Source organism: Drosophila pseudoobscura, chromosome 2 (genome assembly GCF_009870125.1).
Source record: "Drosophila pseudoobscura strain MV-25-SWS-2005 chromosome 2, UCI_Dpse_MV25, whole genome shotgun sequence".
NCBI lineage: Eukaryota > Metazoa > Arthropoda > Insecta > Diptera > Drosophilidae > Drosophila > Drosophila pseudoobscura.
In genome coordinates, this window is record NC_046679.1 from 4,178,661 (window position 1) to 4,200,570 (window position 21,910).

At 48.7% G+C, this 21,910-nt stretch overlaps 1 protein-coding gene and 1 non-coding gene across 2 annotated transcripts; one reads left to right on the plus strand and one right to left on the minus strand.

Moving 5' to 3' along the window:
- The first annotated feature begins 4 nt into the window (after positions 1–4).
- On the plus strand, positions 5–3,359 carry LOC4800673 (RNA exonuclease 1 homolog). Its single transcript, XM_001357868.3, has 6 exons — positions 5–143; positions 194–1,477; positions 1,545–2,064; positions 2,128–2,721; positions 2,788–3,047; positions 3,110–3,359. The coding sequence occupies exons 1-6, from the start codon at positions 32–34 to the stop codon at positions 3,187–3,189; spliced, it is 2,850 nt and encodes a 949-aa protein (XP_001357905.2). The 5' UTR covers positions 5–31; the 3' UTR covers positions 3,190–3,359.
- An 8,927-nt stretch (positions 3,360–12,286) lies between these two features.
- Positions 12,287–12,358, minus strand: TRNAT-CGU (transfer RNA threonine (anticodon CGU)). Its single transcript has one exon. It is a non-coding gene; the product is annotated as a tRNA-Thr (tRNA).
- Between the last annotated feature and the right edge of the window lie 9,552 nt (positions 12,359–21,910).

Consider the following 21,910-nt stretch of genomic DNA (forward strand, 5'->3'; position numbering starts at 1 on the left):
TAGATAAACAAAACGCGAACCAGTGGCCGTCATGTTGCCGTCGACGGGCCTGTTTAAGGACTTTCCCTGTCCCTACTTCGACAGCGAGACCGAGGCAACCTGCAAACGTCCCTTTTGTCATTTTAAGCACCACGCCAAAAAAGGTGAGTACATGGCTGTAAATGTACTGCCCATTAAGACCTGTGGCTTGCAGATGATGCTGAAGCAGCGCCGCCTGCCGAGCCGGTGCCAGAGTACAAGCCGGCTCAGCCGAAGCTGCTCACCCTGCCGCTGCCGGAGATGACAATGTACGCCCCAAAGAAGAAAAAGGCCAATCTAGAGTACCATCCAGAAAAGCCGGCATTGAATGCCTCACCGGCGAAAAAAAAGCCCGAGGCTGCTGCCGGTAGTGCTCCTGCCTATGTGCCTGCTCAGGTGGCCGCCACAAATGGGGCGAGTGGCGACTGGGAAGCCGATCTCGAAAATGAAATTGACGAACAAATGCAGATTGTTATTGATGAACCTTCCACTGCGGTGGTGGAGGATAAAGTGGAGCCGCAAGCAGAGGACTTGGAAGAGGGGGAACTGAATGACGCGCCAAAGAGCGATAGAGAAACTGGCGGTAGCGATACCCACAAACACAAACACAAGTCAAGTAGAGAACGTGATAGGGACAAGGAGAAGGATAGGAAGTCATCGCACAAGGATAAAGATCGATCCAAGGAGAGGCCCAAATCCAGTTCCAGCTCATCCAGGCATAAGTCTTCCTCCTCATCGTCTTCGAAACATAAGTCGTCCAGCAGCGACAAGCATCGGGAGGAGAAAAAATCCAGCAGCAGCAGCAAGCACAAAAGCAGCTCATCATCTTCCTCGTCGAAAAGGCACCATAGCTCTAGTTCAACGGCTCGCAGTTCTAGCTCCAAGTCGAAATCATCCTCCAGCAAAGCCAGCGAGCCGTCGGAGCCGTCAAAAGAAAAAGAGACTGCCAAAAAAACATCCAAGGCGAATCCCAATAGTGACATTGAATCGGACTTTGACTTTGAGATGGAAACATCCGAGGGAGAAATAGTACGCCAGTGTGAGATGATCTTTGATCAGCTCGAGACTCAATTTGCACAAATGCACAACGCGGAGTCAACGCCCGAGAACACCCTCAAACGGAAGGCGCCCGCACCGGACATCGATGCCCTCACAGAGGCAGCCACGGCTGCCCTGCAAAAGCGGCGTGTAGCCCACGAAAATGCGGATAAATACAAGGCGCCTCTTCCAGCCACAGTGCAAAAGCCCAATCACATACGCAATGCCATGCAGGCGATCTTCGACAGGCGCACCGAGCTGCGGCGCCAGGAGAAACTGCGTAGCGATGCCGCGGCAGAGGAGCTGCGGCAGGCTCAGGAGCGTGTCCGAGTGGCACAGGAAGAACTGCGGCAGGCCCAGGCCAATTCACACTTGACACCTCTGATACCAAGAAGTGCCCTAACTCCACCAGTGCGTTCTGGTAAGCAGAAAACTTTGGAATTCAATATCTGAAAACAAAGCAAGCATGTTTATCCAATTTTTTCCAGCTCGCAGCATTGCCCCTGTAGCCAATATTGTGGCTATAGCTCGGGCAAAGAAGAAGATCCAGGAGCTCCAGGCCGAAAAGAAACCCGCCTTTACGCCTGCCCAGTCGTTCAAGGGCGCGGGTCGTATGGCCCACAAGCCGACGGCTGCCCTGGACAAGACAGCGCCCGTAGCCAGCGGTGCTAGTGCACAGAAACCACCAGTGCTGGAGCCGCAGAGCTCCAAGATATCCTACAACATACGGATGCAGTATTACGAGATGATGGTGAAGCAGTCCGTCATTATCTATCCACAGCTGGCCGATGCCTGGGAGCGGGCGCAGGTCGAGGAGCTGGCTGCCTTTAAGAAGTGCAACACGTCGGCCATCTACAAGAACAGCTGCCTGCTGGCGATCAACAAGTTGCGGAAGGAAGCCATCGAGGCGGGGAATCGGCCGAGTGTGGCCAGCAAGTGTGTATCGCACGAGATGATGCTGGGTGGCAAGCGGGCCCTGACCACGTCCTGGAGTGTGGAAAAGAAGGAGTAGGTTGCCATGTTTTCTTCTGCCCAAATCAATTGATAATCTTAGATGTGAAATTCTCTTAGCAAACTGGCATCCATAGGCAATGGCGAACCATTCGATGCCTTGGACGCCGTCAAGGCATATGAAATGGTATTCGATCTGTGCCTCACCGATGAGCAGCTGGTGGAGAACGGCTATCCAAGGCCTGGTCCGAAGCGTGGCACGGCTGTCATACGCGCCTGCCGTCCCAATCGTCGCCCCAACGAAACGGAACGCTACTGCAGCCGCTGCGGCAAAGTGTTCAATCTAAATATATACGAAAGTCAGGGCTCCGACATGTGCAACTATCATCCAAAGAGCACGGGCTACCGCCGAGGATTCACAGACAATCAGCATCGCTGTTGTCAGCAGCCAGCCGGCACACCTGGCTGCACCTATGGCAACTACCATGTCAGCGACTACTACGATCCAGATAAATTGACCTGCTTTGTGAAGACCATCGAAAGAAGCGAAGACTTGGTGCCCACGAAGAAAGACATCTTTGCGTTGGATTGTGAAATGTGCTACACAACGCATGGCATCGAGCTGACGCGCGTAACCGTGGTGGATATCAATGGGCGGACGGTATACGATGCTCTGGTGAAGCCGGACAACCTGATTGTGGACTACAATACAACGTAGGATGAGGAATCTGAGCGTCTGAAATTGATTTCGCTTATTAATTGAATGCATTATGTTTGCAGCTATTCGGGCATCACCGAGTCCATGCTGGCCAAGGAGACGCGAACGCTGCGCGATGTTCAGGCCGTTCTAATGTCGATGTTCCATGCCAAGACTGTGCTGGTGGGCCATAGTCTGGAGAGCGATCTGAAGGCCCTGAAGATCATACATGACGTTGTGGTGGACACCTCAGTGCTATTTCCCCACAAAATGGGGCCGCCCAAAAAGCGTGCCTTGAAGACGCTCTGCATTGAGAATCTGAAGCGCATTATACAGGAGAATGGTGAGAATTTTGAGTGTATGTATGATAAACAGTCTTCTTTAATGCACTTATGCCCTCTGCAGAGGCCGGTCATGACAGTGCGGAGGATGCCGAGGTCTGCATACAACTCATTAAGTACTATCTGCGCAACAAAATCAGTTGAGCTGGGCGTACCATTCGCTCGTCGTTTCATTTGCATTACATACATCTGTTAATATGTATACCACAACACAACCCATTCTGGAATCAAAATCGTAGCTTTTAAGCGTACCATCCACATCATCAGATCAATCTTTATTTATATAATATTAAATGTTAAGCCACAGAATTGTAGTAACTTTTGCCTTGAATCGTTTGGGACACTTTGAGCTTTGCTTTATTTTCCAATTGCGATTGAATTTCTCTCCAAACGTATCGTTATGGTCGAAGTACCTATCTCTATTAATTCATTGATGTACTAGATGATGCGTACAAACTGATGTTGCAGGATATATTTGTTCTCGTCGTCTTTGCAGATGACAATGCATTTTGAGTGGTCTGGGGGCACATTTCCTCAGGTGCTGCTTTCTTGAGGGAGGCTCTTTGTATGGACTGTCGATGAACTTTATAATAAAATAGTTCAATTAATAAAACATGATTGCTGTGCTTTGGAAGATTCTCAAGAAAAATGTCGAAGGTTGTGAGTAAAAAAATAGATATCAAAGTCCTACATATCCTGGTTTGTTGCCCATATAAAAAACTGCCCCTGAAAGGGCTAAATTCGTTGCTCAGTCCATCTTGCTCTGGCCTATCAATAGATCTCAGAGGTTCGATTTGTGCCTTGAAAAAAACAATCGGACTGATTCATTGTGCTAGGTTTCGTCTTGGTCGCTCCATTTCTCGCACCTTCCTTTCTCTCTCCTTTCCCTTTTCTATCGATACAAAATTCAATGAGAAGCAATTGTAAAGTTTTGTAGAGTTTTTTACCTGCCTTTTCACTTGTTTTACCTGTGTACAAACTGCAATTTCAAGTTTCATGGCGGACGCCACATCGCGGTGTGCGCGGTTCTGGCGTTGTTGTTCTTTTTTCTGTTGGCGATGGTGGAGGTGGCGCTGCTGCTGCTGCTGTTGTTATTATTTAAATGTAATTTTAATCAGATTTCCACGATACCTTATATTTTTCAATTACACGTGGAGCTCCACTCGCCCCACAGGCAGAGCCCTGGGCGTCATCTGGCTGTCCATTCTCTGATGCTGTTGTTTCTCCTCCTCCTCCTCCTCCTGTCATGATATGATTTTTCAATTTTAACGTTTTATTATATTCCATTTTCCGATTCGGAAAAGTTTTGGCTTATTGAACGGCGCTAAAAGAATATCCGGAAAAGTTTTGTACTTAATTTGCTGTAATTGTGTCCGCCGGCACTGTCCCAAGGATCCCCCAAGTCATGGGGAATGGGATGGGATGGGATGGTTGAAAGCAGCTGATGGGGCTACGTGGGGCGTGTTTATCTATTGAGCAGAACAGAACCTAACGAAATGTAAATAATATTAGTGGTACTTGGGCTCTGACAATGTGCATATGTGGCCTCAGTCAGGGAAGGGATATGATGGGATGGATAGTAGTAGGGGTGACGGTGACGGTGACCCAACAACCACAACGACAGTACAAACAAAGATGCGGAAGTGCTGCTTGAGGCTTAGCTGGAGAAGAAGAAGGAATGGGAATCCCATTCGGAATCAGAACCAGAATCTAAGCAGTACAGGAGGAGCCAAAGAAGGTCCTGCCAGTGGGCAAAACAAACACGAAGCCAAATACAAATACAAATAAAAAGCCAAAAACCAAGGAGAGGCGGGTGTAAAAGAACAGAAGCTGCTTGACTCCAGGAAGGTGGGAGTGGGAGGGTGTGCTAGTTGGTCGGGGTTTGGGCCTCGTCGGAAGTTTACTTAAGACCGTCGAAATAGAGGCATTAAGATCTTTGCAGTTAATCCCTTGAGTAAATGTTGTGTGGTCGCGACGACAGAACATTGTGTGCCATGTGTGTGTGTCTCATGTGTGTGTGTGTGTGTGTGTGTGTGCGGAGTACCTTCTCTAGTTGTAGTTAAGGCATTATAAAAAGGCTTAAAAGCTTGGCCTCACGACTAGCCCCAGGGACAGGTCTCTCTTCAATGAATATTTCATCCCGACTGATGACAGCATGCGTGCTGGTTAAGTGCTTTAAACATTTAGCTTAATGCCGGGGCTCGTTTTAATTTGCAGTCTCCCATGCCATTGAGCAAGAACAGCCTCTGCTGTCACGTATGTAACCAAATTGCGCATACGCCGCATTGGCGCTGTGCAAAATTATTAAAGCAGATGCCCGAAAAGGCTGAAAGTTATGCCGGGAATACTATGCCGTGGGGCTAAGCCGGCAGCGCATCTGGTCCCGGCCAGAAACCTTTTTACAACTTTTGCCAGAGAGCACGAGTCGACCAAAAAACTGCTAAGCTTCCGCCACAATCCACAAAACCGCCGCCGCCGCCGCCGACGCCACCCCGCAGCCAATCTAAATAAGGTGGGAAAAAGCCAAAACCCGGAAAAAAATGGAACTGCCGGAGCAAGAAAAAAAATAAAAAGAAACGAAACGAAAGAAAGAAAGAAAGCTGGCAAAAGCAAAGCCTGAGCGCCAGACGAAGGCAAAGCTGGCGGTAAACGCAAAATAAAGTCATCACAAACATATTAGCAGCTAAAAACACCTGAGCAAATAGATTTATATGCACGATAAAGCACAGAGTAATTTCCCCTAGATCCTGTCAACCAACCCCAACCCCCCAAGCCATGCACACACCCACACAGACACACACCCATCCACCCATATCCACCCCTTAGGCAACGCCTACACGCCTGTTGCCTAAGCCGCAAAGTAGCTGGAGAGCAGCACAAGATAACATCACTTTATTGTAAGAAAGTTAAAACACAAAAATGCAAGCCAGTCCCATCTGCGGGGTAGTGCGTGTGTGTGTGTGCGGGCCCTTGAGTGGGGGTGGGGGTGGGGGTGGGGTTTGGTGTTGTGTGTGTGTGGAGAGGCACTAAAATGTAGCACCAAAAAAGAAAAAACCTTGAAGGTGGGATAGGTTCAGGAACGAAACTTTTGATACCCTTGATACACATAGTTCATTTGGCAGTGGCAGGAATAAGCATTTGACCATGGCATCCATGGACCATATAGCCATCCAATCTGTTCGGCAAAACAAAAGATTCTTTGACTGCCAGGAAGCTCTCACATACCCTATAGTCGTCTCTGCCTGACAAACATCTGGTCACAGTCAAAATACCCCCCGCAAAGGTACTAAAAAAAGTACGAAAATATCAAAAAAGAGAAAAGAAGAAGAACGAGAGAGCGTAAAACTTCTCAATGCCGTTTGCCGTTGTTTTACGAGCCATTTCCGTTTTGGATGATGCTGTCGTGGTGTAGGTGTGAAATTATAAAATTTGTAGCATAATTCTAGATTGCTCCGCCTGGAAGTGGGACACGCGTGCGTCCACGTAACAAGCACACACATACGAACGAACCGTGCCCCATTTCCCATTTCGCATGCCCCAATCTGCGGAGTCTCCCAGGGAAGTTGGCGAGTTTATGACTCCATGCAAGTGCACGTCAGGCAGGACCAGGACACACACGTAGTGCTTTTATTTTGTACTTAGCAGGACATTTTTATACTCTAGCCGAGCCTGGTGCAGCTTTCAGTTGCGATTTGTGGACCCTCTTTGGGGATTCAAGGGAAGACAGAAAAAATGACTTTCTCTTCAAGAACTTTAATCGTCGTGAAAAACTTTCAAATGGGGCTTGCGGAGAGAGATCTAAAGTAGGATAGTACTTTCAGTCTTTTGAGGAATTCTCAGCCCCGTCTATACATAATATAATGCTATATATTCTCATTAGATAGAACTGTTTAAGCGACCCTTTTAGAGTCGAAAGCAGATCGTGTGGAGATATCTACTCTACAGAAATATACTGAAATTTGTGGACAACTTTCCAATGAGGCTTTTGATGAGTAAAGCCTCTTGAGGGAATTACAGAAGCAAAGAAATAATCTTTCTATTTTCCTTGCCATTTATGGAACTCTCGAATCCTTTGTGCAAATGGTCCTTGTGTCCTATGAGGACTTCTATTCAATTTCCCATTTGGCAACAGTTTTCCCAGCTGATTCTCGAGTGCATGTGTGGATTCGTTGAGGCCAAAATGAGGAAAATTTTACCCAGTTTCCTTAAATTTTTGTTTGTTTTTGCTCTACTGCGTGGGTGTCGGTCGACCCAGGCCATTAGCAGAATGCTTGACAAATAATTAGGGCAAAAACTATTAACTTGTCCGGTGCTGGACGTTGGACACACACATGACTGATGACGGCCAGTGGAAGTGGATGTGGCAGTGGGGATGCGAGCACGGATGCGGCAGCGGCTGAAGACATGGTTGAGGATGTGGTATCGACTGAGGATGGACACAAATTGACAGTGCTCAACATGCCAGTCAAGTTGGCGCCAAAGTTCAGGGAAAAACGGCAAAGATTTGTCGCAACATCGCAACTAAAAAAGTTAATTGCAGTTAATGACGACATTAATCACAAGAAAATGAAGCCGGGCGCAATGACAATCAGCACAAAAGCGACAAATGGAGAGAGCCGAGGCGACGAGACTGGGGGCAGGCAGGAAGAAACCCCGGTCCAGCAGCCAACAGCGTCTATTAACACCGATTCCTGGGACCAGGACCAGGACCAGGACCAGGACCAGGACAGGGACCGAGACCGGGACAGGGACCGGGACTTTCCCCACAAGACAATGGGAAAGTTGCGTCAGCTTCAGCTTCAGCCAGAGCGCAACAAGCGGCAACAGGAAGCGAGCGCGTACTAGGAAAAGCAATTTTACTGCGAGTTTCCTCAAGACAAATAAGTCTGCTGGATCAAAAAGGACTTTCAGGCAGGGCACAATAGAAATGAATTATAAGCGACAACACAGTGGGAGAGAATAGTGAGAGGGAAGGGTCTGGAGAGGAGGAGAGGCAGAAGAAGCAGTGTCAGCGATAATAATGAAGTAGCATGACTGATGATGCTCCCTCTTGGAGTGCAGCAGGAAAAAGCACAACTTTGGGGCGGGGATGTGGTTGGGGATGGGGATGGGGGTCCGTTCCGATTAGGCGGCAATAAAGGCAGCGACAAGCCAGTAAAATGTTTTCCTTTGTTTCCCATTTTTTTCCCAGAGTTTCTTTTGTGTGTTTATTGCTCGGTTTTCCCTTTTTTGTTATATGGAAATCAAAGAGGCGCCTCGCCCGTCTCGATATAATGAAAATGACCCCAGCCAACGCTCTGCTCCGCTCCGCACCTCTCATAGTTGGCGTTAATTAAACGAGATTCCTGGCCAACTTTTATTGATTGTGTTGAACGGTGAACAGATGAAGAAGACACTCCCCCTTTTGGTCAGGTAATGAGCTGCACGTTCCTTGGAAGATGACGCACGACCGCACAATCCACAGAGTGAGATGCGATGCAGCTGGTTTTAGTCGCCTATCTGGCAGGCCTGGTGGCGGTGTCAAAACAGGAGTTTGCGGAATTTATGCAACATGAGCATCTATAACTTATCCAATTAAAACTCAATAAACGCTCGGCTTCGTAGCCAAAGCCAGGGCAAATAAATGAAGATGCCAGCCATGCCAGAGGCGTGTGGCAACGGGCTCTGGAAGGAGGAAGGAGGAGGTGGCCCAAAGGAAGCAGTTCAATAGCATCCAGTTCCTGCCTCTGCCTCTGCCTCGGCCTCCTCTCGTCTCTATCTCCCTGTGTCTGTCTCTCTGGCTTAACACAGCGATTACAAGTGCCTTCAGCTTGTAATCCACTTTCGGAAATGCACCGAGCACCGAACACCGAACACTGAACACTGAACGTTGGAGCCTTCCTGCCTGCCTCATACTGTGCCCCATGTCCTGGCGGCACACTCTCCCAAGGCATGACAGACACAAATTGAAGATGACAAAATGTCTAAACAAGTGAGTGGGTGGGTGGGGCGGGGCAGTGGGTGGCCATGTTCGGGCTATGAGCGGGTGTGGCATCGAGCATATCTAGCGGAATAATCAATAAATTACACACCTGTCTGGCCACAGCAAATTTCTATATGTACTTCGGGAGAGTTATGGCTATGACTTAGGGGATAAGACAGCGAGAAGGAGCCGGAGTGGGAACCGGTGGTGGTGGGTGTGGGAGTAGCAGCATTAGAAATATTTTTCCTAGAGATTCCAGCGAGCGGCAGCAGCCGCATTCCGCAGGTGCCGTCTCGAGAAGATGCCAAGGAATGGTCCTAGTCCACAGTCCTGGTCATTATGTACGCCATCTACTCGTACACTCTGAGGAGCTGGTGCAGAGCCCGCCGTAATGGGGGGATGTTTCTCTCAGTGCAGTTATGCTCCTTGAGCTTTAATATTTCACGCTGGCTGCCTTTTCGATTGTATTTTGCAGGGAAGGAACCTGCGTGGGGCTCCTGCCTGCGCTACCTTTGTGTACTTGTCTGGTAATTGCACTGCCCGATGGGCAGGACTGGCACATTGCTAGGAATTTGAACGCGTACTCGGACCCAGAGCCAGGCCCAGACCCAGACCCAGACCTGGACTGGTTGCTGGTAGCTGGATCCTGGCACTGAGTGAGTATTTCTGCGTGCCATTCTGACAGGCAGCAATGTTGGCGGCACTGAATTTTTGATTTATGTGCCTTACTTATGCTTTTACTTAGTTGTCTGCGGCTGTGCGAGCTGGCTGTGTATGCCTCATGACTGCTACTGCTACTGCTACTACTACTCCTGTCCCGTACGGACGGACTCCCACTCCTTGGAGGAGAGGAGTCTTATGGACGAGCCACCAAATTGATGCTAAGTGCTTGGGTGCGCGTGCGAAATGGGTTGGCAAGTGGCAGGCTCCTCCGCTTCATGGGCCTCTGCCTTTCAAACACACGCCACATATTCCCCTACACACTCTTTAGTTAGAGACACACACACGCGCATATATACACGCATATTAAATACCATCCTTGGAGAGTCATCAGCATTCCTCGAGCGGTTTTTATTTCCGTTTTCATTAGTTGCTTTTTACACAAGCGACACTCGCAGTAACACACCCACAGGACACTCACCCACTCATCCACACACCCACACACCCATACACCCGCACGCGTAATAGCATTAATGTCTCGTTTACGTCTTCCCAGGACTCCTCTCACTGCAATGGCACTCTCTCTCTCGCTCTCTCTCGCTACTTTCGTGTGTGTTTGTCTGCGTGTCAATGGCAGCCATTTCTATGTTTGCTCACGTATTCCGCTGTTGACATTCCAGTGGCAGTGCAGCAGCAGAAGCAGCACCCAGCCATCGGCCATTGGCCATTGGCCGGTGGCCAACGTCAAAGTGAAAAATGAATTGTGAAATTGTTTGCTATAATTTGCAGCATCAACAGGCGATCTTTTGCTGCCCTTGCCTTCTTCTTTCACAAATCCTTTCGACTTTGAGTCCCACTTGCGTGGCACTCGATAAGTGGGACACGGGCCGCGGTTCGTTCTCGAGGCTCTGGCCTCGAAAGTGCAGAGAACAAGCTGGGATTTTTGGGCGCTAATCAAATCACGTACTTAGCCAAGTAAAATACATCCGCAAAGACCCAGAAGGAAGCTCTACCCAGCAGCTCAAAAGTGTGCTATACATTTTGTACACGACAAGGAGTCGTAAGGAGGCGCATTAATAGCTTCTCTTTCTCTTTCCCTTTCCCTATTCTCTCCCTCTCTCTCTTTCTCTGTATGTGTGTACATTTCCATTTACATGTACTTCTATGCCACACAGCCAGCCTTCCACATATACATATGTAGGAAGGGAAAACTTGGATGCCACAAAGGCAAATTACGAGCGCATTTAAACTGGGGCGCGAGTGCTACTTAAATAACTCATTTAGGGTTGCCTTTCCTGATCCCCAAAGAACGAAAGGAAGGGACCCTCGCTCACTCCGTCTCCCTCCCTCCCTCTGTGTGTGTGTGTGCGAGTGTGTGTTACCATAAAATCAACAATAAACTTTGTCATCTCAATTTGCTTATTACCAGCAGGCAGGCTACAGCTACCCCGAAAACTTTCTTATTAATGGCTCCGGCGATTGCAACGTGTCTCTGGGAGTATCTTCTACTCCTTATCCATATATGTATGTATAGAACGATATATGTGTGGGAAAACTACGAAGAAACTTTTAATTTTGACGTCATCAAACCCGTGCACTACCCCTTCCTTGTACCCTGGACCAAAGGCAAGACAATCCCCTCTTCGCAGAGCCGCAAACGACGACGGCGTCGCCGACGAGGTGTGTCCTGTGGCATATCCTTCCTGTGTCGCTGTCTTGCGGTTAGCTGCACGTCGCAAATTGCAGAATCCATAATTAGTGTCTGTCATGGCGACCCCACACTGCCCCCGCCGCCCACCCCCCCCAAAGACTCTTTGTCCCCAACTCCTCGCTGAGCATCCCCCACTGGCAGCCCATCCTGAAGGCGAGAGCTGAGCACTGAGCGCTGCACTTGAGTGGCCTGCTGGCAGCTGCTCTAATTGCAAGTAAATATTTTATGCGGCAAGTCGGTTTTAATTGCCAGCTGAAATAAATACAGAATCATTATAAAATTATTTAAAATGTGTTGCAGTGGGGACGCTACACCACGCCAGCTGCCCCACATTTGTAGTGGCAGCAAGTTTTAATGATGCACCAACCACTCCCCCCCCCCCCCCCCCCCCCCCCGCATTGGCAAGGCCCCGTTGTGGCAAGGTGGTGGTGCCCCCAAAAACCACTTTCATACACTCGTATTGCTCATTTCTGGGCCGGATGGAGTGCTGCAGAAATCACGCAAATTATCGAAACATGCGCCACAGTACACTTAAACTCCTGGCGACTCTCTGGCCCTGCCGCATAAATCTTACCAAAGTCGGGAAAAAAACATAAAAACACAAACTTTTGCAGCAGAAAACGAAAAGAGAGAGAGAGAGAGAGAGAGAGAGCAGGAGCAAAAAAATGTTCTATAAATCTTGAGGTACTCCTCGGTACTATGGACCAACTTTCCAATGCCGCAAATTGCGAAAACTTCAACATTATCGTATGAAGTGCGAACATGGAGCAATCGATTGGAAACTGCAGCAGCCACCAGCAGCCAGCAGCCAGTAGGCAGTGGTGCAGTGTGGCCTAAAATAGAATAAAATCATCGGATAATCAAAAAAAATTGAAAAAAAAAGAAAGAAATGTAACTAGAGAAATGCATGCCTCCTGTGAGGGTTGAACTCACGGCCTTTGGTTTACGAGACCAACGCTCTACCACTGAGCTAAAGAGGCAGTTAGCAGTGGTCTGCTAAAACACCAACAAAACTCTGTTACGATCGTTCTCGATAAAAGAGCAACGCAACAGCAAACCAGGTGGCAACGCTTAAACGCTAACCAGAATCCGATAAGAATTGCTGTTAATTGGAACAAGAATCGGAGGGCTGAAATGTCAATGTGAAATTGAATAAATGAAAATATTTCCATCTCTATGAATTTTTGGTGGTCCTGAAATGGACCGATGCAAGCGGAATCTATTGCCTGATTCATTGTTTTTTCGTGGTTTTGACAGAAATGATGGCCGAGCAGTGAGCGCACAAAGTTTTTCTCCACACAAAAACTGCCAAATGCAATTTAGTTGATAGGATCAAAATCTTTGGGAAATTCTATCCCCCAGCACCCATCCTTCGGAGCTGACTTTCGCCGTCTCTGTCTCTGACTTTGGCCTGTCGTCGCGCCATCCCTTTCGCTTGCTCCTTCGCACTGTCTGTCTGCATGTAAAGTGACTTTCTGGCTGGGGGAATTTAACGATTTAAATGCGATTTACGGCGCTAATTCGTTGTGGCAGTGGCAACCAGAGCAAGTCGTCGGCTCGGATCTGGATCCCAGCCCAGGCAATCGAATGTTGGTCCTGCTTTTGGTCCTCCTGCTCCTGCTCCTACTCGTGCTCCTTGCTGTCTGCCTGCCTTATAAACCATGGCGTACTTTTCAGCATCATTTGATTCTGGGCGCATTTATCATAATGGTCTCGGCCCCCAAACCGCACAATGGCAGCGAATGCAATTTTCCGCTGAAAAGTTTGCAATCGGATTTGAATGTTGTTGGTCTGAAGCGAGCGGGTAACTTATTTGTTTGGGCATTAGGTCCAATTATGGCAGGAGATCGGTCCAACAATAGCAATATGGCCACTCATTTGTGATGAGATATTGAAAAGCCCTTCTTCCAACATTCGCACCTTGAAGAGGTAGATCTGCTATATAAAGTTGCATTCGGTGGAATACAATTTAAATTCCTTGGATTTTCATCTACTTGAAATTGATTCCATTGTACGGCGTGCGCCATTGTGCCGGGGCTCTAGTCATTCTCCTGACTCCGCTCTCTTCTCTGTCTGATAATCTTTTTGATTTCTCAACTATTTCTAATGCGATTGCTGCCGTGCATTATGCCGGGGCCAACAATTGGTTTTGTCGTGCTCCTCCTCGCAGTCGTTTTCGTTCGCCCGTTCACCCGTTTCCACATTGTCATCATCATCGTATTCTTGTGCCACCTTATTTGGTTCAGTGGCGCTGCTTGTCTGCGACCCTCGAGTGCACTCATCGGTGCTTGAGCTTCTCATCTATGAGCTCTGCTGCTGCCACAGCCACAGACACATACACATCGACATCCACAGCTACAGGCAATGCCGTGGTCCTGGGACCCCAATCTTAGACCCACGCCCCTCAGAGCTTCTCAGTCTTCTGGCAATGTCGTCAATGCACTGCCTGCTTATAATGGTAGGCAAATTTCGTTATCAACTGCTTTTAATGCGAGTGCCTACGTCTACTCCATCCTCCATGTGCGATTATTCAACTCTAATGGCTTGATAAATGTGATTTTGAAATTGAGCCTGGTGCACAGAATTTAATTGAATTCGCACGAGGACGTCAGAGTTATCAGCGCGCATATACATATATCAACCACGACGCCAGATCTACAGCCGACTAATTGGCAACTAATTGGGAGCGTGTTAATATCGAAAACCCAAGACACACTTCCACTTCAGATACGCATTACAGCGACGCGGACGGGTAGGACTCCGGGATGATGGTCATCCAGCCCCTGGATACTGAGGCCTTTGTCTGATTTATGGCCAACCGCGACTTGTGGCTGTACGTATTTTTGTGGCTGACAGCGAACTAAGTGCGAATCATTTATGGACTGGAGCTCGGAAAGTCGGGGCGAAAACTTTTAATAATAATTTGCAAATAAATTACAACCAAGTTGGCGGCCATTAGGGGGGGAACCAATTGCTCTGGCTGTTGCTTCTGCTGCTCGTTGTGCTGCTGCTGCTACTGCTGTTATTGTTGTTGTTGTTGTTGGTGGTACATTAAGAACTCATTGGCATAAATTGCAATTTAATGTCTGGCATTTTGGCCTCCACAACATCTTTAAATTTACCCGGATGCCAGCCGCCATTGCCAAATAGTTGAAGCGTATTTATTGCTGGAGCCCCGTGCTTCCCCGAGGTCCGACTCCTTTTTGCCTTTCGTTTGATATGTATTGCTGCTGCCACAATGGCCACAATTCACACGGAGGCACGAGGAGCCGCAGGAGCAGCTGGTGCTGCAATACGCATACGCCCCATTGGCGGGCAGACAGCATAGCATACTTACCAGCGTTGCCGCCGCCATTTTATAGCTTCGCACTTGTGTGTTTATGGATTCGCACCTTAATTTGCCTGTTGTCTGATTTTCCCAACCGTTCCTGCTGCCTGCCGCCTGCTGCTGCTGCCCTCCAGCTATTCCCCATGTATCTCCTCTTCCTGCTCTTCCTGCTCCTCCTCCTCCTCCTCTACTCGACTACTGAATTAATGTGCTTATATTTCAGAGAAAATGCTCGTTGGATCTCTGTGGATGGTTCATTCTTTGGCTGGCTGGGTTGGCTGGTCCGCATTCGCCTTTCAGTTTGTCATTTATTTCGGTGCTTCTGTGTTTAAATTCCCTTTGATTGTTCTCTGTTCTCGCACTTTAATTAAAGTCCGGCCACGGCCACGACCACGGCTCCGACCCCAACTCCGACTCCGCTCTTCTCCGAGTTAATTACGCTGAGAATGAACGAATGGTGGCCACCCCGCCGAAAATATTTTCTGCTCGTTAATATGGTGGCGGGGCCATGGGCCAGTCCAAGGCCCGAACGAAAGCGAGGAGGAAATTTGTTAAATTCAATGGCGGCAAGTGCATAAAAATGGCAGCCAGCCAAGTGCAGTGCAGTGCAGTACAGTGCCACTGGGTGGATGGGGTAATGACCGACTGTCCTGCATCTTAACGCGCTTTTCTCCCGCCGTGGTACATGCCACATGGCCCCATCCCACCGTGCCCCATAATTGTGTATGTAATTGTAAACGCTGAATTAAACAAGCGTCATTAAAATGTAATTAATTGTAATTTACGTTTACGTTCCGCTGCCTCTCACGTCGCAAGGTGTTGGCGGCGGCGGCGAGTAGCGGGTGGCAGGGCCTCAGGTCCTGCCCGTTTTTTAAGATCAGTGCACAGTGCGTGCAATAAAAATACAGCCTGGCTTAATGACCATTTCATTGGTCTCTCTCTGGCTCTTTAAGGCAACGGCAAGTCCCAGGACTCACTGAAATTCCCCGCCCATTCCCATTCCCATTCAGATTTCATATTGGTAACATTTTCGCATGCCTCATGCTAATTAATTGAATTGCAATTGATATGAAAAGTTAATTTACATGTGTACTGGTTAATTTGATTAAGGCCACACCGCATGGACGTGATTTATGCTGCCATATGGAAAAACAAAACCGACAGACAGCCGGCCCAGCCCGACCACGCGGCATATGCGCAATCAATTGAGCGGCAAAACACTTGCTCGAACTCAATTATAAGCGAAAGACGGAGGAGGCCTGATCCTTCCAGCTTAATGAGCCCCGGAGTCTCGTGAAAATTGATGCGAAAACATTTGCATTTGCATAAATAGGGAGAGCAGCAGGCAAACAAAATAATTAAACGGGCAATGGCAGTGGCAATGGTATTCGGTATTCGGTGTTCGGTGGGGCAAGAAATGGCCACCAAGGCGGCGGCGACCTCAAGAAAAATGGCGCGTTTACATGCAAATTATGCCAACTCGAGAGTGAGCGCGGCAATAAAATGTTTGCTGTGTGTGCAATGGAGTAGGAGGTGGAGCCGCCGCTGCCGCTGCTGCTTTTGGATCGGCTGCATAAATATTTACATGTGGCAGCAGTGCCGCTGACATTCCGGGCCGGCATTTGCATATTTTAATTATAAGTGCAGCAGCAGCAGCAGGGGCAGCAGAAGGAGCGGCAGAAGGAAGCAACAGCAGCGCATTTGTCATTTTCATAAGCGGACAAGCTGAAAGACTGAGGCGCCACCAGGAGCTACTCTCCAGCTCCAGCTCCAGCTCCTGCTCCTGCTCCTGCTGCTTGCTTACTCACATACTTGGCCATAGTTCAATGAGCAGTGCAATGTCCCTTTGCCTTTGCAAGGACCTTCGATGCAACGTCAGGCCACCCAACCCTTCGTATATAAGTTTTTATACATCCATGTACATATATATAAAGTATACGCTGGCATTTATCTATGTAGAACTGCCACGATGACTTCGGCGTGAGGGGCAGTCCGATTTGGTTGAGCTGCTTGCTAAACTCCAAAGGAAATCCTGCAGGTCTTGTGGAAGAGTTGGCCAGCCACTGCCGCCCACTGTGGAAAGGGTATACGTGATTCGCTTTTACGGGGAGATAATCTAGTTTATTTTTTACTTTTCTATTTAATTTTGTTGCAGCTGCTCATGCTGCTGCCCCCGCTGCAGCTCGAGCTTCCTCTCCTGCGCTCTTTCCGTGCGCTTGAAGGATAACGCGTGCAATGACATGAAGAAAGGGAGCAACAGGAAGGAGCAGCAAAGGAACTGCGCTGAATGGGGGCCGGGGTCTGGGGTCTGGGGTCCGGGGTCTGCCTGCGCGCGAAAACTCCCCCGTATTAGTTTCATCTTGAGCTGTTACTTTCGCCATTTATTTAGATTTCTACGTAGCTGCTTGCGGACGCTGTTTTTTCCCCCGCATCAAGTTTAATTGACTGTGGCTAAGTTCTGCTCTCGCACATCCTTCCAGAGCTCTGGCTGTTCTCTGGCTGAAACTTTCACTCAACTTTGCGCAACAGAAGAAGGTGGAGCTGAGTCTTGGGACTGGGATTGGGACTGGGTTTTCTTGGGGATTGGGGTCTCTTGGGGAGTCCTTGGAGCCTGGGTGGGTAATCCGTAAATAGCATTACTGCTTGGCCAGAACGGAGCTCGCTCAAAAGGTGCAATCAGGCATTTTCATAATCGCATGAAGTGTTTCATACAATGATTCCCATACACACATATTTAGAGGGAATCAAAGACTCAGGACTCAGGACTCAGACACTCCCAATCTTTCTTTTCTTGCCTTGCAGTTATCAAACAAAAATTGCACAAGCACAATTGAATTCGTTCGGAAAAGGATTTAACATACCATTCCGCTGCTGGGACCAACAAAAACCCACTGAAGCGCACCACTATCGAGGGGCATTGAAGGGGGAGTGCCGTGGGGACGGGCCATGCAAATAGTAAGGAAACAGGACACAAGACACGGCACACGGCACACGGCTGCACGTTATGAGACAAGAGAGACAGGACACACAGACCGACCGAGCGAACAAAGCTAAGGCGCTTACAGCTACAGCTACAGCCAGAAGAAGTGCTCTCTCCTTCTCTACATCGAAGACGATGCTCAATATGCTCGAATGCCGTTTGCATTTGGGGCGAAAGACAATGGGTAATAGATAAAAGAGGACTGTGGGAGTCTGGAGTGGAGGCCAGGCCGAGTCAACCATTCCATTCCGTTTCGGGCTACGCAATTTGCTGCTCGATTGTCTTGCCATCGTCCGGGGCGCTGGCGCTGGCGCTGGCGCTGTCTATCGTTTGGGAGGACGAGGACCCTTGAGCAGCACCATAATTCAATTGATTCTTGGCAACATTATACACAAATGGCCATTATGTTTATCGTTGCCAATAATGATCACGATGACGATGACGACTACTCGATGATGATGTTGATGGGAAGGAGGCTGGAGTAGGCCACCTGTTATCCTGTTAGCCCGCTTTTCAATAGCACTGCACTCGGCTTTCTAGGCAAATGAGCTCTACATGATTACGATTTGAGTTCAAGTGACTTGTCATTGACGTCATGGCAGAAAAAATCTGAAATAAAATCCGAGCTGAAAAGAAAAAGACACATGAATGTATCTCAGAGATAGACGAGGAGCATCTTGGCCTTGCCTCTGCGGCAAGAGTTGGCGGCAGCTCTTGAAAAGAGCAGGCCTCGACTCGTACTGGCTGGTGCGGGCACTCAACCTTGTTAGCTTTTAGGATTCTGGTGGCACTGAACCGCAAATTTGCAATTAACTATTCGATTGAAACTGAAACGAGATACAAATGATTCGATGATGGTGTCTCTGCTGTGGCAGGATGGTTGATAGATGGAAAGACTGGTGCAGGAAGACGGCGAAAGTCCTTTCCCAAGTCAAAGAGAATGCTCTGTTTCGTCCATCATTTTAATTAATAAATGGCCAAAACAATAAAATCATCATTTGACAAAAGGTTTCCATTTTGCGGGCAGGAAACACACAATCACAATCACAACCCAGCACAAACTCAAATAGAAATCCCAAAGACTTGCAACAAATTAATCAAGTGCCATCCGGACGGAGGGGACACTCAGGGATACGGTCACTGGATTCGGCATTTGCATAATGTCAAATGCACTTTGTTCCGGGTAGCGGGGCTCGACTTTTGTTTGTGAAAATATAAATTTTGACTTAAATCAACAATGGAGCCCCACTCTCCTTCTCCTTCTCCTTTTCCTGCGCTCTATGCGGCTTGACCTTTGGCCTTTTGATTGTTTTTATGGGGGAGGGGGAGGACATCATTTTACATATATTTGTCCGAAGAGTTATGCAAATGAAACAAACGAAAGTTCTTTGTCTTGTGGCCGAGGCAGGGGCCTTAAAGTTATTATTTGCTCTATTTATTATGCATTGAAGTTGCGTCAAGTGCAGAAGCTTTCTCTCTCTCCCTCTCCCTCACTCTCGCTCTCCGTCAAAGAGCCCATAATTATTATTTATATTTCGTCCTTAGGGGACAAGCCGCACACGCAAATTTAACCACATGAAACAGTCCGTGTAATTAAGAGTCCTGGCTACGGAAATAACACTTTCGAGCGGACAGTTCTGGGCCCAGGAATAGCTGACAATCGGCACGTGATTTGACTGTGAAAATTGTTCTCTGTTCCACATCCTGTCGTGGTCCTGTCTCCCCTCCAGGCTCCTGAACCTGTGTGACCCTCAGCTCCGCGCTGCGTGTGATTTAAAAATAATTAAACACGTACAGCGAATAACTGTAATTTCCAAGGTGGGGGTAGGGGGGCAGAAGCCGAAGCCGAAGCAGAAGCAAGAGGCCCAACAACAAGGACGGGCAGAATTTTAAAATTAACATTTTTATTTATTTTAAATCAACGCGTCGCCTCATTGAGTGCGCGGCGACCTTCTCTCTTCAGCTTCAGGATACATCGGAGTCGCGCCGCCCTGATTACGATGGGCATCACGGAATCGCATAAAATACCCTTTGGGGCATTGGCGAAATCCAAATCGCCAAACGGTGCCGCTTGATGGTGACGGTGGCAATTATTTACATAGCCACATATTGAGCAGACCTGGAGCCCTGTGGCGGAGCATTGGATTACGGGTGCTCGTAGCGGATTTCCATGTGAACGGACACCGCAACAATTCCATTCGCGTTCCATTCGCATTCGTGTGGCGATTCAGACAAAGCCATCCCACTAACTGGGATTTGGTGACTCTGAATTGTCGCTCCCTCTCTCACTGGATCTCTGGTGGGGCAGATGGTGAGTGTCCCGCCCACTTCGGATCTGTCTCTCCCACTCTTTGGATCTCCGGCGTGTGGCAGCCATACGATATGCCAAAGGACTCTAGAGGGAATTGTCCAAACAGAGAGACGTCTATTACTCGAGTATCCAACAGGCAACAGGCATGCAACAGTTTGCTCAGCGATCCTGTCTCTCCTCCATCTGACTGGCTGACTGTCTGTCTGTCTGTTTGTGGCAGGGGAAGTCGCCCTCATTCCGACTTGGCCATTGTGGATGCAGCGTTTCCGGAGCACTGCGGCACTGGGCATTGTAACCGGCTTAAGCGTCGCAACGTTGCATTCATTTACATCAATGCTGTGGCCTCCTACACCGGAAGTGTCTCATTGACCGACCATCCGGCAGCATGCGCTGTCACGCCTCATGTCTTTACCCCACTACTCCTCCAACTCCTGCTACACCTCCTCTCCTCCTTTACCTCCTTCTCCTTTCCTGGCCGACCATCTGCCCCACTTCCTGCCCCAGCTCGTGCATTCAATGGGTGTTCGACCGACTGGGCTGTGGCTGTGTGTCTGTGTTTGTGTCTGGGTGTCTATTTGTGTACTCGACTGTCTGGGGCTCCACCTCCCTGTCAATGCTGTGCGACTAACGCATTAATCCTTGCTTTGATTTAAGTCCAATTTGTGTGACGCCCCAATGGGTGTGGCGTGGCGTGCAGTGGAGCCCATGTACTGCACATTGTTCTGCCCCTCCCCGAATAAGAGTGCATCTATCAGGACTCGACTCATAAGAGAACGAACAACAGGCTACACAGAGAGTCAACTAAACCCGTCTCTGGGAACAATGCAGTTTTTAATTCGAATGTTCGGACAATGCAATCCCCTGTCCACTCCATTAAATGAAGGCTCACCTGTCCCCCGATTGGCTCCTGATTTATCATGCATAGGCCTGATTAAATGATGCTTGGTGGCTTCTGTCCCCATCCAGGGCCAGTGTGGTCATCAATCCTTTTGCATTCAGCATTCCATTCCTTCTCTGTGAAATAAGTAAACTATTTTTCCCCATGCTGCTCCTGGGATGCAGCCAATCTAATCGAGACTGCGTGTGGTGCCCCAGGGCCTGGCTCAGCTGTGCGTCGCGAGCTCTTTGAGCATCCTGCCACCTCAGCACGTTCTCTCCCTGGACACGCAGCGGCCATTGTCCGCGTGGGTTAATGGCTGTCCCATCAGGACATTCACAGCCGGGTCCGGCCCCTCGGCGGTTCGCAGCTGGTCATTAAACGCAACGGTCTTTGCATCCAGCTGTTCATCAAGGTGTGTGGCCATTTCCGATGTGATCACATCACGATTGGGGCTCGCGGGCGCACGACTCTATCTCGCTGCCTAGCATATTCGGTATAAGGATGGCTATCGGCGGGAGTCCTGCCTGAGTGGCAGTCGCTGTTGACATGCCTTTCAATTTAGAGGACAACACTTCCTCTTCGCGGCTCCAGCTGGACGACGATTGGCGGCATCCCGGCGCGAGGCCATCGCTTGAACGGAAAGGAGCATTTAAGGTGGAAAACCACCGGCAGGATACCGGGAGGCATGTGATAGTCAGGTGATATCTTCTGTGCTCACACTTAAGTGTTGCAGTGATCCACGAGCCATAAAAGATGGCTATTTCCATTGCAGTTTCTTTCATCTAAAAATTTAATGGCTAACTTTTTTTTGGCATTGAAATAATGGAGCCGAGGAGTCAATGTCCGCCACTGCCTCGAGGCAGACTGAGAGGACAGTAGTATTTTTATCAACAAAAAATTGCAGAATTGTCATTGTGCAATGAAATATAAATGTCAAACAGATTTTTGAAATTGTATTTCGCTTTTACCGCCGCAGTCTGTCGCTGTGGCTTTGGCTTTGGCATCGTCTTTGGGTCTGCTGCAAACGGATGCG